The 16,618-nt window shown below is 57.6% G+C and overlaps 1 protein-coding gene across 1 annotated transcript; it reads right to left on the bottom strand.

The window, feature by feature from the left end:
- Positions 1-5,530: 5,530 nt before the first annotated feature.
- SIX2 (SIX homeobox 2) lies at positions 5,531-10,158 on the bottom strand. The gene is made up of 2 exons (XM_031466938.2): positions 9,544-10,158; positions 5,531-7,410 (listed from the first exon to the last, which is right to left on the bottom strand). The coding sequence occupies exons 1-2, from the start codon at positions 10,101-10,103 to the stop codon at positions 7,086-7,088; spliced, it is 885 nt and encodes a 294-aa protein (XP_031322798.1). The 5' UTR covers positions 10,104-10,158; the 3' UTR covers positions 5,531-7,085.
- Between the last annotated feature and the right edge of the window lie 6,460 nt (positions 10,159-16,618).

Genomic DNA, 16,618 nt, shown 5'->3' with positions numbered 1-16,618 from the left:
AGGAAAGAGCCTTCACTAACTCTGGGGCCTCAGGAAAGTCACACATGCCACCTTCCTTAGTCTCCCATCCTCACTTGTCAACTGGGGAGAAGAATGACTTTCCTGCCTACCCTAAACAATGGTGAATATTAAATGACAGGTTTGTGAAACTGACAGCCTGCAGAGCACCCGAGTACAGGAGGAATACCTATATCACTCTGCTTTAGAAATTATTCAGCTTTACCCTTTCTGTTTCTAATCCCTAGCTCCCTACCCCGAATCCATCAGGGCCTGGCTCTTCCCTCAGGAGTGACAGGGAGGAGTGACTCACAATTCCTGGTTGGCCTCCTTATTAAGCTTCACTCTCCTTAGGCCTGGACTGGTGACCTCCCTCATCAGTTCAGGTGTCTCAGGGCAGCTTTCCAGGGTCACCAATGGCTCTGCCTCAGGACAATAGGGTATTTCATATACCCTGTCTTGAAACTGACAGAATCACCTAGCTCAGGTGGAATCTGAGTGCTTGTATCACCTGCAGCTCTGCAGGTGGAGAAGGGGATGGGGCCTTCCAGTGGGGCCTAAGTGTGTGTATGTCGGTGGGGGAGTGAGCCAGGGATGGGCCTGGTCTGTTCGGGTCTTTGAAGAGCAGGGTCTAGGCTCCCCCTCTTTTCTGACCTCCTAGCGCCCCAGAGGTAAACCTGTGTTAACTGAATGATGCTTTATTTACTGCCCACCAGACAGCCCTGTCCGCAGCACAGGATAAAGGGGGAGGGGAGGACGGACAAAGAGGAGGGGATCCCACCAAGGACTCGTGTCTCAGCCCTCACGGTCCGGAATCCGCCTAATCTTCCCCAGCAGACTGGCGGAGACGAGGACAGTGTCGCAGGAGGGCAAAGAGGGAGGCGGGGACAGGCTGACCCTAGAGTCCCAAAGCTCTCTTTACTGCGGAGTAACCCGCGCTGGTCGAAACCTCCTCCCTGGTATTTGACGGTGAGTCAGGACTACACAGTAGAGGGCAAGTGAGGAAACCGGGTAAACTATCCCGATTGTTGTGGAGATACTCGCTTTCGCCGACTTAAGAGGGTCACTGAGGCTGCTAGCTCCGCTGCGCCGCTCGCTCAAGAGCCAGTCTTGGTTCCGCGTTTCGCATCGTCCTCGCACTGATGGGGGCTGCTTCCGATCCCCGCGGGAGTCATCCTCGTCCCTGCCACCCGGGGCCCCGGGGCTAGGCGCCGCTCCAACCCTGTAGGGCACCTGTAGGGCACCGCGCTCGCCTACAGCCGGTACTCTGGGAAGAGTGTGCGCTGCAGACTCGCAGGGACCAGCTTCAAACGCTGGTCCTGCCGCTGTAAACGTATCCGACTCTGGGCAAGTTCCCGAACCTGGCGTCTCAGTTTCATGTGCCAGTAATAATAGCTTCTTTGTGTGGCCGCTGTGAGAATTAAACGGATACCAGGTGTGTAAATTGCCCGATGCCGAGTAAGTGTTCAAGAAATGCCAAGTATGACCTGTTACTCTGGGGTCCACGAAGTCACCATTGAGCTGCTTCTCCACGGCCCAGGTCAAGTTACCAGGCTGAATCTGCCAGCAATGAGCTTTTGAACTCGTGAGAGGTCCTGGCTGGGCAGCCAGCACAAGCCCTTGGAAAGATCTTAAGGAAGGGAGCAGGGAGTCGGCAGCTCTGGAAGGCCCGCCCCCGCGGCTGCTCTTGCCTTCCTATCTGATCCGTCATTTTCTTTGTAGGACCCCAGGCGGCAGGTCTGACTCCCGAACCGGGGCAACCGAGGCATCACTCCGCCTGGGGACTGCAGAGCCCAAGCGTGGACCACTTGAGCCTGAGAGCCCTGGAAAGGCAGAGGTGAAGTGCCCTGAGCCGGGATGGCTACCAAGGATGAAAGAACTGCAGATGTTTTTGTCGCCCACGGCGCGTCCCAGTCGTCTCGGCTCCAGGCTTCTGCCTTACGCCCAGCCGCTAGCTCAAAGGGCTGCGGGCTCCCGCGGTCTCTGGCTCCCTTACCCGCAGGACCTGGAGCTTCGTGTTATCCCCAGCAGCGCACGGGCTACTCGCCCCAGAAAACCGGTCGCGCCGGGCTTGACACCAAGCGTGCGGTTTGGTTTGCGGGGGCCTTGGCCGCAGGGAGCAGGCAGAGCCGCAGAATTTCTCCCTGCAACCTGCCAGGGTCGGAGCGGGTACATGCTACTCTGAGAGAGGACGCGTCCGATACTCCGGGTGGACCCGGCCGCTGAGAGTTCTCGATTTAGCCCTAACAACGGCCAGGGCTGCTAGCATACTAAAGAAGGCGTACTCCTACGTGTCTGCCCTTGTGCCAGCCTGTCAGGTTTGTGGATCTTCCAATAAAGGGAGAGTTTGGGGCAACTGGGGAGCCTGTCGGGCCTCACGAGGGGGGCTTTCTTGGGGCGCATCCACACGATATTATTTAGCCCTCTTGTTGAGATTGCGGAAAAACAATGGGAAACTCACCCCCTTGGAAGGCACACATTCTGACCCTCAGCCCTCCGATTCCACCCCGCAACCCAGGAGAAATTATTTCCAAGCTGCAGCCACACCAGGGACCCACGGAGTTTAGAGATGAGACTCCAGCGAGGCGGCGGGCAAGGCCTTGACCCTGACACGGGGCTCGAGATCTTTCCGGGCTCCACTGCTTGGCTCCCAGCAGCAGCGATCCAGAGATCCTCCTTTCCTCCCCGCTCACCCTGCGGGTGGCCAGCAGTGGCTCCAGGAATCTAGACTAATTCGCGCCTGGTTGGGTTCCTGCGGCGCGAGAGGAGAAGCTGGTCCTCCTCTAGCCCCAGGCGCCTCCGCTTACCAGCTGCATTCCGGGCTCCCCGAGTGCCCTGGGCCTCTCAACGGTTCACCTGCACACCTATGTACTCAGAAAGAGCCACGCTTTCAAGGCGCACGCCCGCCCCATCTACGCACACCAGCGCGTTTTCCCACCCTATCGAGCGCACACGTTGTCTTGTGCCTTCTCACGTCTCCCAGTACATCCTCACGCACTGAGTCGCTTTCCTCCTCAATATCCCTGGGCAGCTTGAGAGACCAGGATACCCAAGACGTCGTGTTAGGGCTGGGAACCCGAAAAAAGAAAGAGGCCCAGGCTGGAGCCCAAACCGTCCTCTGTCCTTCTCCATCTGCCTCTCAACCAAAAACACTTACATATTTCCCTTTCCCAGAGCCGGCAACATCCCCGAAAGAAGTGGGCCGCTGGTGGAGTTTTGGAGTCGGATTCTCTGCTTCCTGACTCCCGCGCCCCTGCTCGGCTTGTCCCTGCTTTTATAAAGGGCCGAGGTGATGTTTCCTACAGGGACTGGGGAAAACTGAGGACTGAGTAGACCAGCGTTCTCTGCCCAGATCTCCCTGGCTCTCTTTAACCTTTGCTTGTGTGGCGTGCGTGCCATCGCAACCAGCTCCTCAGGTAGATACGCCACTCCCTCAAGATGCTCTTCGGGTTAGGACACGAGAGTGTGTGACCCGAGTCCTGGTGAAGCTTGCTGAGTGCCAGGCGGGGAAGGAGACTGGGGTGGGGAAGCACAGCCAGCCCTCATGCTCCCCTCTGCCTTCAGTGGCCCTCGGCTTTTATGCCCTCCAGAAGCAGAAGAGTCAGCCAGCTGCCTTCCAGGTCTGGGTTCTACCTTCTTCATTAGGTTTTTACCTTCGAGGATGTATATGGGACCTGACTGGGAATAAATGTAAGGCAACTCAGTCAAGGGAGCAGAAAGGGAGATTCCGTACTTCCAATCATCGTGTCCCTTCAGGTGACCAGAGCAAAATTCTTAGCTTGCAGGGCCACTGCGGAGGGGAGGGGCGACAAGTCACTGTGAACCCTGTTTGGTGAATGCTGACAGGGAATGGCTGTATTCACCTGGCAACATCTGTACAAAAGTTACTTGGCATGGTCCGTCTAGTGGAGTGTGGAATGGAGGACTGGCTGGTATAGATTTATGCAGTAGGCGAGTAGCTGCTAGGGTTTATTTTCAAAACTTCTGCATAGTTTCCCCTTTTAAATAAATATTTTCAGGGTTAGCTTTCCAAGGGGGAGGGAGAGAGGGGACTTGCAACAAGTAGCTCCACTAAGCCAGAAGAAAGCTCTGGGGCAGGCACCCTGCCCCCTACCGGCGAGTCAGAGCTCCGGGCAAACTCCAGGAGCCCACCTGGGCTGCAGGAGAGAGTTCCACAGGTGGGATCCCTGACTGACTGCCGCCTCGGGCTAGGACCATCTCCTTCTCTGGGCTACAGCCACCGGCGCTGAGGTCTTCTGGGCCAGTTGGACTTTAAGGCTGGGCCCTGGCCCCAGAAGGTTGATGGGCTGGAACTGGCTGCTGGCAGGGGCATCAGTGTGAGTATGTGGATTTTCAAGCTTCTGGGGAGAATCATGAGGTTATGTTTGTGTGTGTGAGCACACAGACAAGGGAGAGGCTCATTTGTGTAGGTACATCATGTGTACGGGTGCAGGGAAGTGTTTCACCTGAGGACACGTGTTTGTGTGTCTGTGAAAATGGGTCGGGGGCCTATGCATGTTTGTGTGCATGTGAACATATGTGTGACATAGTATGTATTTCCCACCAAGTGTGAGGGCGTGAGTGTTTTTGTGTTACTCGCGGTGCACGGCACATAACAGGCTTTTAGTGCTAGTGAATCAAATTATAAATGGGTACGTGTCCTTATGAAAGCTGGTATAGAGCCTATTTGTCTATGCCTGTGAGTGTGGCAACAGGAGGCAGGTGGGGGTAATGCAGGCCACAGGGGCTACTGTGTTTCCTCCCTTCCGAAGTAAGCACAGGCCTGTGGGCTCAACTCGGCTGACTCAGGGCAGCTTCTGCGTCACTTGAATCTCTCTGGATCCTCAGACAGTAGCCAGCTTTTCACCTTTCCAGTCAGCGAAGGGCCCTATGAGCAAAGGCCAGATCTCAGGAAGAACTGCGTTGTCCCCTGAGAGCACAGCCTCCAGGAGAGGCCACAGAAGCTACTGGGGCTGCATTTCCTCTTGGGGTGTAGGGTCCGTGGGGCGCTTGGTGCCGTCTTAGCCTGCGGAGGGTTCCCTTGACTTCCACGCCTGTACAGAGGAAGGCCAAGGCATAGCCTCTCACATCAAGTTAGCCTGCCCAGCTGCCAGAGTCCCGGAGGGCCTCACTGGCAAGGAATCTTTGATATAGAGAAAGTCCGCGCAAAAGGGTCTTAGGTGAGCGCTGATTCCATCCTGGAGTAAAGCGCAGGAGAGCTCCCCTGAGCTCCAGGATCAAGGGGTCGGAAGAGTGCCTCATTCCCTTTATCCCTTCCCATTGGGATGGAATACAGTACCTACAACTACCACGACCTGAGATGGAAAAGCCACAAATTCCGCCTGCTTCGGATCTACCTGGACCAGACTGGAGGTGTAGCTTAAAGGGAGGGCTGCATCCCCTAGAGGGGAGGTGGTGCTGCAGATTATTTTACAGCCACAGAGGCACCCACAGTGCACCACGCACCGAAGTGCCCCCCCCCACCCGCTGGACCATAGAAGCCCCTGCTCCCGCTTGCTTCCCGATTAGAACACGTGCCTGAGTGCCCTGCTCCCCAAGTCTCCTGGACTTTCCTCCTTCCCAAGCCCCTTCATTCCAAACCAATAGATTTCTGAGCGTGGAGGCCTCTGCTCCATGGCCACACGCACGACCCGGGATTCACAGTGGGATCAGTGGCTGTCCTTGGGGCCCGTGAAATCTGCCTAGTGCATCACGCCTGGTTCTGGGGATTGCAACAATGGCTAAGGAGTCCGCCCTTCAGGAAACTTCCGATTTGTTCCCCAGCCTTGGCATCTCCAAATACATGCACCCACGTTCTGTACACAGCCTCTCATTTCCTACCCTCATCCCCAGGTTAAGGAAGAGGTGGTGAGGGCACTGCTCTGCTTGTGGGGGGAGAAGAGTCCCCAAGAAGAGGAAACCCCCTCCCTGCTTCTACAGGGAGCTTCCAGGACAAGAAAAGAGACAAGGGAGTTTGGGGGCAGGAGGTTTTGGAGTATTCAGTCCCTTCACCTTGGGATTGATACACGTTGCGTATGTGGGAAGGCGTCTCCCGCTTTCCGGGACTCATGGGGCATCGCTGCCCAGAACAGTCCACCCGGGGTGTCAAGTCCCTGTAGGGAAATCAGACACAGCTGCACTCCCGGCTCGCGGGCCTCATGGTATATAACCATGTATATGTATTTATGATTTCTAATTTTATTATAAAATAAAAGCAGAAATATTTTCCGAAGAACATTCACATGAGGGCATAACAGGGAGACGGCAAGTCCGCGGCTCCGAGGCACGCTCTACGGGGAGCACGGTGGCCACAGTCCCGGGAGGAAGAGGAGAGCCGGTGGCAGGGCCTCACGGAGGGAGAGGGGTCAACGGCAAGGGGGCGGTCGGGGGCTTCCGCGCTGCCGCTCCTTCTCTTTCACTGATGTTACTAGGCACAAAGCTGACATCTGCCGCCCCCGCAGACCCCCGGGAGAGGGCCTCAGGGGACCGCCTAGGTTCAAAGTCCCTGTCTTTCCTTTGCTCTTCCCCCTCCCCCTCCCACCCCAGGATAGCGAGGAGGAATGGGGGAGGGCAAATAGACGGCCAGGACCGGGGAGAAAAACGGAGGGGTACAGGCAGAAAGGTGAAGGAGGCTGGAGGGGAGGAGAAACAGAAAAACTAAGAGTAATAGAAGCCTACCGAGAGGTGGCAAGCCATAAGCATAGAGGGAAACAGACGGTGAAAAGGGGGAAAGGAGAAGAGAGAAGAGGAAGAGAGCGCCAGGAAGGCAAGGGAAGAGAGAGAAGACAGAAGAGAAGGCTGGGAGAGAGAGTAGGAGGATGGTGTATAATTTATTCCCTTCCCTGGTTCAAGACCCTGGCCCGGACCTCCAAAGGATCTCCAAAGCAAGTTGTTGAAAATAAATCCCGAACAAAGACCAAACCAGAGAGCCATCTGCCCTGCCCGGGCCGGCTGTTCCGCCCGCTTAGCGCGCGGCTTTTTCAGTACCTGGTGGGGCCGCCGGCGCGGGGCGCCCTCCGGACACGGTCTCTCTCTCGGGTCCCCAAGCGCCAAGCCCGGAAGGCGAGCACGTCGAAGCAGGCGGGGCTCTAGGAGCCCAGGTCCACGAGGTTGGCCGACATGGGGTTGAGGATGGAGTCCTGCAGGCCGTGGTGGTGCTGCAGTGGGTCCACGCCGCCTCCGCCCGGCACGGGCACTGGCACGGCGCTGGGGCCCGGAGGGTGGCCCAGGCTGTGCAGGGACGGCAGCCCGGGTGGCGGCGGCGGGCTGAGCAGCAGCGCGGGGCTGGACGACGAGTGGTCTGGCGTCCCCGACGGCGTCTTCTCGTCCTCCGAGCTGCCTAGCACCGACTTGCCGCTGCCGTTCAGCGATGCAGCCAGCGGATTGTGGCTGTTGGAGTTCTCGCTATTCTCCCTGCAAGTTCAGGAGCAAAGCAGCCGGGTCAGCCGGGAAACTGAGGCCGCTGGGTGCCACGTCGCCTGGAGCCAGAGCTGCCGCGCGCAGCCTGCGGGTGTTTTCGGTTTCTATCATTTTCTCGGCCAGACCTGGGCTCTGGTGCTTTCGGTTCTCTATCTCTCCAGATTCGATTTCTTTCACGCATCCTTCTCCCTATGCCGTTTCTATCTCCCCACTTGCTCTGCTCTTAATCTCACGAATACCTTTCCTGCTCTCCGAGGGTTCTGCTCCCCACCCCAAGTGGCTAACCTTCTTTTCCAAAGTAAAGGGGCAGGGGCGCAGGGCTCAGTGGAGTTGTAGGGGAGAGGGACAGGGAGGAAGAGAAGATGACCTGATTTTCAAGTCACTCTTGGCTCCTCAAACCAGGGTGTGCTGCAGAGAAGTAGGGCCAGGAGAGTCAGGGACCCTAGATTCTAGGCTCGGGGTCCCACTTGAAGTGGAGGAGCTCACAGGCTTTCATTTCACTTTACTTTCTCTGCTTGAGGAAATCCCTGTCTGGGGAAAGGTTCCTGGAGCTAAGGGTCCTTTCCCTTTAGTTCCAAACTTCCAGGCCTTGTTGGAGTTTTCCCTGCTGGCCCTAAAGATGCAGGACTCCCTTTCACTGGCAGCACAGTAGAAACTGCAACTGGGGGCTGGAAGCTGGGGGCCTGTAGCTGGGGGCTTCTGGGAGAAGGGAGAAGGAAGAACCAAGGGAATCACCAATCCTGGCCTAGACTTTCTCACATACCAGAAAGTGAGGGACTCTTCAGCTCTCACTTGAGGCCTGGCCTGAGAGCATAGTTCTTTAGGATTCTAGATACATGCCAGACTGGGCAGAGGGGGACCTCAGCAGGGAGAACCCACCTCCTACCCTGCCTTTGAGTGACAGCCCTGGCCCAGATTTGGAGATTTGAATTCTTGAGTAGGTTCTCTCTTTACTGGCTTCCTAGGGCCTTTTCTTTCTGTCTTCCTGGAGGCGAACTTCCTACAGGGCTGGCAGATGAGATTTTACAACTGTGGATACCCCAAACTCATGGTCTTCGAAACCAAGGTCAGTTTGAAGCTCCCACCACCCCCTCTCCTGATTCCACTGCTCAGCGCCCCCCACTCTGAGCCTGACAATTCACTGTGGGCTGCACACACCTCATACCACGCACCCCAGGTGTCTTGTTTTGCTGTTACACTCAGGCTGGATTCTGTTCCCATAATCAGTTTCTTTCCCATTTCCCCTCCAGATTTGGGGTTTTGAGGGGGCCACAGAGCTGGCAGCCACAAGGGCCTAACAGTTAACTGCAAGGCTAGTTCAGGAAGTCCTGGTTTCCCCAAGGACAAGCAACCCTCAGCTTTTTTAGCTTCTCTCGGCTCACCCCAGACCTGCAGACCTACCTGCCAAAGAGGGTAGAGCCTGAGGAGAGAGAGAGGCTAATGGCTTGGTGGGCCAGGGAAGGGCTGATGGGTCCAACAAGGCAGAAAAAAGGACATGTGTTTCTCTTCTCTCCCTGAGCTGACACTTCCTCCCCAAGCCATTTGCCTCTTGGTCCTTTCTATGTGGGATAAAAGACTTTCCTTGTCAACTCCCATATCCAGACAAGGAAAATTCTTGCCCAGGCCCCTCCACATCCGGGTCCTATTGAGAAAGTTCCAATTCCAGTCCTGACCCCTAATCACACTATGGCCTGGAGCTGAGTGAGGCAGACGGGAAGTTCTGGGAAGTACTGGTGAATTCTCACAGGCAGTCTAAAACCCACAACCCCTATAGTTCTCTCCAAAGCCTACCTTGCTGGGAGGACTATCAGGTCCTACCTGTTGGGTCCCCCTGGCCTGGGGTCCAGACCCACTGTCTTGCCATTGCCCTAAAGCTTGCTGCTTCTCCACTTTTGCTCACAAGCGACCAGGGAGTTAGTGGACAACTTCTCGATTGCTTTGCCCGCTTCAGACAAATTTCTTATCTCCTAGGGTCCCGCAAGCGCCGTCTGGGTCAGACCTGGCAGCAGCAGGGTCCTGGCTAGGACTAGGGGCCGAGCTCAGGCCTCTCCCGGGGATGAGGGGACACCCTGGGCCCCCCTCCCTCGAGCCCAGGGTAACTGGCGCAGGAGCTCTACTTACTCGTACCTTTCCTTGGCCTCGGCTGCCCGGTCGCGCTGCCGCCGATTCTTGAACCAGTTGCTGACCTGCGTGGTGGTGAGGCCCGTGGCCTCCGCCAGCTCGCGCTTCTCGCGGGGTGAGGGGTAGGGGTTGTGCGCATACCACTCGCGCAGCACGCTGCGGCTTTTTTCCTTGAAGCAGTAGCTGGTCTCCTCGCCGTCCCAGATGGAGCGCGGCAGCGGAAACTTGCGGCGCACGCGGTACTTGCCCACCGCGCCCAGGGGCCGGCCGCGCAGCTTCTCCGCCTCGATGTAGTGCGCTTTGAGCCACAGCTGCTGCAGTTTGGCGTGGTTGTGCGGCGAGAACTGATGGCTCTCCAGGATCTTGTAGAGCTCGCGGAAGTTGCCGCGGTGGAAAGCCACCACCGCCTTGGCTTTGAGCACGCTTTCATTCTTGTGGAGGTGCTCGCAGGCGGGCAGCGACCACAGGAAGCGGCCCAGCCGCTCGATGTTGCCGCCCTGCTGCAGCACCTCACACACGCAAGCCACTTGCTCCTGCGTGAAGCCGAAGGTAGGCAGCATGGACATGGTGCCGGCTGAGCCCCCGCCCGCCCGCGCGCGCCCTCACCGCGCCGCGCGGTCCGGCATGGACGCCTCCCCGCCGGGCCGTCCGGGCCGAGAAGCGGGCGAGGGGGGCCCCTGGCCTGGCGCTGGCTCCCGGCGAACCCCGAGTCACAGCAATACCTCGCCGAGCCCGCCGCGGGTCCCGCGCGGCTCCGCGCCCCCGCTGCCCGCGCTCCTCGCCTGCGCCCTCGTGCAAGCCCGGGGGTCGCCCGGGGCGCCGCTCCGCATGCTCCGCGCCCTCCTGCCCGCCCGCCGCTTGCTCGCTTGCTTCTCGTTTGCTCTCCCTCCCGTCTAGCTCGCTCACTGCTTTTTTAATAATATTATTCTAAGCGGGCATGAGGCGCGGCGGCCCGCGCCCTGATTGGTCTGGTTATCTGACCCGGGGCCTGGCCGCGCCAGACAATAGTCAGAGTCAAATTATTTGCCATGGAGACGCTGTCAGTCACTGGTAACCCGAGCCCCGGCGGGCCGGGCGTCTCCCCCCGGCCGGCTCCGCTGACAGATCGCCGGGCTCCGCGCAAAGCGGAGGGCGGCCCGAGACAGGAGCCGGAGGCGCTCCAAGAGCCTGGGAGGCGGAGAAGGCCGGGCAGGGGCAGGAGGCGGAGGTGATTGACGGGGCGGACGCCCAAAGAGCACGGGAGGAGACGGACATGGGAAGGGGGGTGGAGGGGGTGGAGTGGAGACGCACGGAGAAGAAAAGGGGAGGATCGAGGTGGGGAGGGAAGAGGGGAGAAGAGAGGGCGGAGGACTGTTTAAGGGGGTGCCGGGAAGAAGGGGAGGGAGACTGGTGGAGGGAGCCTCAAGGGGGAAGAAACTTTAGGCAGCTTTTCGCAAGGCCCCGCCGGATGTCCCTCGGGTCATCACGCCGCTCCCGGGGCTGCGGTTTGCCGGGTAGATTCTGCCCAGGAGCCGACGAGTGGGATGGGAGAGTTTGGACGCGCTCGGTCGCCCCTCAAAGATTTGGCTTTTCCCGCTGACAGTGCCCCACCCCCATCCTAGGAACTCGGGATCCAAGCGGACCGCGAGGGAAATGGGGAGGGAGCAAGAGAGAAGTGGGGAAAATTTGGCAGTGGCCGAAGGCGAACGCCTGAAAATCTACTTCTTGGAGGATCCCGCCTTTCCTCCTTCTCCTAAGCGGGCCGGCTGCCCCGCGGCCGGTACATCCCGGCTCAGCGCTCTCTGCTCCTCGCTGGGCGGGGACTCAGACTTAACCCCACGGGTCCCAAGGCCCGAGAATCTCACGGCGTTTCCGTGTGGCCTCCATGGAAGTTGACTCCGGTGGGCAGTGCCGGTGGTCTGCCCACGGGGAGGCGAGGACAGGGAACCTAGGATGGTCGTGGTGTTTCCCCCTGGGTGGTCAGGGAAGACAGAGTTGGAAGCGAGACCACTTCCTCCTCCATCCTCTGGCCTCTCAGCTCGGACTCGGCTGCAGTTCCAGCAGGAGAACCAGATCGCTGAGCTTCGGACTGAGGGGCTTAAAAAAGAGTTTTTTGCTTCTTTGTCAGGGCTCTTGTGTAAACACGTGTGGCTGGTTCTCTAGAAGAGCAGGCGAGTAGGTGGGAGAGGAGAGCTGGAGTGGAAGGGGTGAGGGATGTTGCTGCTGTTTCTACGTTTTTGAAAAGCCCTGGGGTTAGCTCCTTCCAGGACTGGTCCTTCCACCTCCGTTTCCCCTCTTCGCTCTGAGCTGTTGCAGGCTGGAACCTCGTTGGCTCCCAGTGCCAGAATCCAAGCCAAAACAGAGACCCTGCTCTGTCTTCAGCTTAGAACTGTGCAGCCTGTGTCTAGGCCACACTTCTTCATTCCTACCCCTTTAAATTTACTCGGAAGTTTGTGCTAGGAGCACTGGAATGGGAGTCCAGAGCCCTGAGATCAGGTTTTGATTTTGCTTGGTGTTGATGAGCAAGGCCCCTATTTGTTCCTCTAATCCTTAGCAACATTTCTCAAAGTTTCCCCTCCCCCTGCATTAGTGTTCTAGAAGTCCTCTGGGGGAGTTGCAGGCATGAAAGAGTGGAACCCTGGGACTCTCCCTAAAACTTTTGCCTCTGGGGGACTGTCCACATGTATTGAGACCACAGGGCTATCGAAGTATGTTCCAAGCCAAGCCAACTCCCTGCATAAAATCAGGTGGCATGCTCAGCCTACATCTGTCTGCTGGGAGGAGCTCTTTTGTGTCCAGGCCACTTTATCCACTATCCTGTGTTGTAGCCCCAGAGTCAGGCTTAGAGGACCCTGGAGGACATGAGGAAATAATTACCCCCTGCTGCACTGAGGTTCAGAGCCCACCTTGCTGTTCCCAAGAAAGGGAACCTATTCTTTCCAAGACCTCTTCCTCAGCCACATGGCTAACGATTGGCAGACAGGTCCCAGCTCTGGCCATAGCCATCTTCCATGTTGACAAGATAAGGCCATTGCTGTGGGACAGCACCCTGGTCTGTTTCAGGGGAGTGGGACTGGGCAGTAACTTCCTGGTGAGACTTTGGGTCAGTTTATGCTCTGCTGCAGCTCATTCTCTCTCCTATTAGATGAGGCCTGCATGATCTTTCAGATCCCTGTTGGGTCTAGGCTGGGGTGGGTCTAAGAATACTAACCTTGAAAAAGTGGGTAAACTTTGCAACCTCAGCCGCAGCTTCTGTGGGGAATATGCCCCTCCCTGAACCCTTGGAGCTTCCAGATTGAACTTCCCTCAGGAACGAGTCCTGCCTGTGCTCGGCTAAGGCAGATTTTCTGGAGCTTCAGACTCATCGTCCCTTCTAGTGTTGCCCTCTTTGTGGCCTCTGGGTGCTGAGCCCAGGAGTTGGACCTGCCAAGAGAACGCACGTGGCGCCTGCCATCTTCGATAATAAAGTGTGCGCCATATGAAGTCATTACAGAGCAAGCACAGAAAACCTCTAACACGATTACCCAACACATGGGTGTGTGTCCATATGCCATTAGATCTCCCCTTCCCCCATATTTGTAGGAAACCAGTTCTAGCAGGTCTGGGCTAGAACCTCATGCCCGCAGAGGCAGCTGAGCGCCTGCCCTAACAAAAGCTACAGCTCAGCTAGGGTCTTTTTACACTCTGCAGCCCCCTCCCTGCCTAGTCCCCTTCTTGACAGCCTTTGCCACAGGACAGAGAACCTGGGGTACTCTGGGTACTTTGGGTCCCCGAGGATTTGATAGATTCCAGCCTGACTCTAAGGCAATCTCAGCCCCAGTTTCCAGTGCTCAGAGCAGCTGCTGGAGGGGCCAGAAGGTGCCAGACACCTTGGGTCTACCCTACTCCAATCTATGGAATCTATGGACTCTGACATCTGTTCCTTTCCTGAGACATTGGTGAGAGGCCTGCACAAACAGGAGAACCTCCATGGCAGGGAGGAGGAAACTTTTGTAGACCTGTGGAAATTTGGGCCTTACTGAAATGTCTCCTTTCACCTCCAAGGTGGGCTGAGATAGACTTTCTGGAAGGCAGCACTAGGGATGGATGGGTGTGCTCTGATGAGCCCACACTGACCGAATGCCTTTTCCCCTGACTCTTGTTCAGGGACATTCTGGGGCCTTTGTGTCTGGGGCTGGCAGGGAGCTTCCCAGAGCAAGGCTCAGGGCTGCCCACTGCCCATCCCAGGGTTGGCACATCGCCCAGTCCCGGGACTTTTGGAGAAAGGGAGAAAGCAGCCCAACCAACCTCCAAAGGGCTTCCCTGACTTTGGGTTGAGACCATCTCGGAAAGAAAAGGGTGCTACAGAGAAGGAGCTGGATGCCGACTATTTCCAAAGCCAGCAGAGAAGGGGGCTCCTGCTCGGTGCCAAACCAGAGGACCAGAGCATTTTTCTTTTCCCTTTAAAAAATTTTTTTAAAAAGTTTTTTTCCAGCCTATAAAGGCAGCAGAAATCCCCTGGGCAGACTTCGGCCCCTGGCACCGCCCGCCAGAGGCCCTCCCCGCCACTCTGCATCCCGAGATCGGGGTTCTGGGGCGTCCCGGGTGGGGAAGTTGGGGCATCCACCCGGAGCCCAGGGTGAGCCAGCCGCGGCCGCAGAGTCCTGTTGCCGCCGCACACTCGCCCCGACCCGGCCTCCTGCTTGGGCCTCGCGCGCGTTTCGTTGAAAGCGGGCTCCCGCCTCCTCCCCGCCGCCCGGCCGCTCCCCGCCTCACCCCGCCCCACGGCACTCGCGATTCAGCCGCTGCCGGGAGGACGCAGAGAGGGTATTTGCAACCCCCTACACCCCACGATTTTCTGTTGGCCAACGTTTGGGGCAGGTCAGGGGGCGAGAATTCCGCTCTCCTGAATTCTCCGTTTCTAAAGACGGTCCCCGCAGCGCCCCGAACCCGGGCGGGGATGCAGGGCACTGGACTCCGAGTGGCCGCCCTGGTGAAACGGCGCGAAACGGGGAGTCGCTTGTGCCGCACGTGGCTGTCACGGTCGCGGCCCCTAAGGGCCAGAGCAGCAGGGTCCCGCGGGAGTCGCCGCTGCGCCGCCTTCCTGCGGGCCTTTTGCCCCCGACCTACGCGGCCGCCTGGAGGGCCCTCACAAGCAAACGGTTTGGAGGCAGTGGGCTCACCGAGGATCTTGTTCAAACGAAAAGAGCGAGAATTAGAGCTTAGGGCCCAACTGGAGGCCGGCAACCAGGGGTATCAGCCCGGGGCGGCGCCAGGACCCAGCGGGACTTGAGACAGGTTACCCAGGCCGCAGGCGCTGCCCGCCTGCCTACGACGCCCGGCCCGGCTTGCAGCCTTCCGTCCCCGCCCGCGGTCACGGCTCGGTCCTGGAGCCTTTCCTACCCGTGCCGTGCCGAGCAGGAAGGGAACAACGGGCCTTTTCCCCTGGAAAGGGGTCGGGGGTTGCGGGGCGCGAGCTCAAGGGGTCGGGCATCGGGGTGAGGGGCCAGACTCGGTTTTGAGGTCAGGAAGCCGCCGAAGTCCGTCTCCGGGTTTTTTCCGCGGGGCAGCGGAGGACCTGTGCGCCTCGGCCGTGCCTTCGGCCGGGTCTGACCGCGAGCGCCCCCACGCGGCAGGTTCCAGAGTCCGGGTCGGAGGGTTGGTGCGTTGTTTCCCGCAGGTCTCCAGCGGAGCAGCGAGAGCGCGCGGGGAGGGCCCGCTGTTTCCTCCCTGCTCACCACCCCCCAGCACTAACCGGCCGGTCGCGCTAGCACAGAGGGCACGAGAAGTGGGGCACGTCGGTGCGGCGCGCGCTCTCGGAGACACACACCCGCCCTGAGGCATACTAGGTTGCCAGGGTCTGATCCCACGATCTTTGGGGGACAGTCATCAGCCTTTCACCGTCGCATGTCCCTCCTGGAGACTCTGGATCTGCCTGGCACACAGTGGGCCGCCAGGAAATGTTTGAATGGATGCCTGAATGACCAATGGGATTTGACCGACAGCAACAACTGCGAAGTACCAGGCCAGTAGGAGGGTGGCCCTCTTCCTCCTCTTTCCTCCTGGGCTTCGCTCCCAGCCAGCCCCCTTCTTGCCCTCCTTTCTTTGCATAGGAAGTCTCAGAGAGCTGTGCGGGCTTTCTCCAGCCAGAAGTACTGGGTGCCGGAGTTTCTATACAGCTACATAGAAGTTACAGGCAGGAACGCGTGCCTCTTAGAAATTACAGGTCTAATGCCTATAGCATTACCCGGTTCCCTTGGGCTGCAGGAAAGAGAAGTTTTCCAAGTAGAGTTATTCTGATTTTTGTGGGGCTGCTGTCTTTAGTTGCATGTCCTTAGTTACTTTACAAAAATCCTCTGTAGGCAACAGGTAGATCAGGTTTCCTGTAAGAAGTGACTTTTTTTTTTCTTCTTCTTTCCATTACCTGTGAGAAATTCTATCTGGGAGTAGGGATTCCTGGCTTGGCATTTCTCTCTTCAGCAGTATCTATTTTTATTACCATTAATTACAATGCATCAGTCCCACTCATCAGTGATACCCCCTCCCCCTGGCTGGCGACTGCTCTTGGCTCTCCTGATCTGGGCAGCACCTGGGCAGGGGGGCACTCCCACTGGGCCGTTGAAGGCAACCACCCAGGGGTTTCCACCCAGTTCTGCATCTTAAAATGGAATCTGGAAAAAGCCAACATTGTTCTGAATTTGGAAATCTGATACTTTATTTTGTTGTCTCTGTGAATTAAGGCTAAAATCCAGGGGCTGTTTCTTATAGAAGAATGTGTGCTAATTAATTTATGTACAGTGCTCTGAGAATGCTTTAATAAAGTAGGTAGAAACAAGATACGGCCCTGCCGGTGAAGGCACAGAGCTCAGGGAAAACTGCATGAGGTGGCTGCAGAGGGACCAGGTCAACGTCAACGTCAACCTCAAATAGATGTCTCCTGGTAGCACTATGGTATTCTGGTTTGTGATGAAAGTGTGGTTGGTTCTCTGGCATTACCATCTTTGTTCCAACCATTCTAATATAGTTGCACTGTTAATGAATGCTTATATGTGGGGAAAGTAGGCTGGACAGAGCAGAAGACATAGACTTTGGCAGCAGACCCGCCTGGGTCCTTGGTCCTGAC

Source organism: Camelus dromedarius, chromosome 15, assembly GCF_036321535.1.
Source record: "Camelus dromedarius isolate mCamDro1 chromosome 15, mCamDro1.pat, whole genome shotgun sequence".
Taxonomy (NCBI): Eukaryota; Metazoa; Chordata; class Mammalia; order Artiodactyla; family Camelidae; genus Camelus; species Camelus dromedarius.
The sequence above is the reverse complement of the archived record's forward strand: the minus strand, read 5'-3'. Positions and strand labels throughout refer to the sequence as shown.

Bases quoted from the DNA above. Each gene is read 5' to 3' on its own strand.
- SIX2 (XM_031466938.2), bottom strand. From the start codon at position 10,103: ATGTCCATGCTGCCTACCTTCGGCTTCACGCAGGAGCAAGTGGCTTGC. The intron at 7,411-9,543 runs GTACGAGTAAGT...CTGAACTTGCAG, and splicing joins GCAGCCGAGGCCAAGGAAAG to GGAGAATAGCGAGAACTCCA.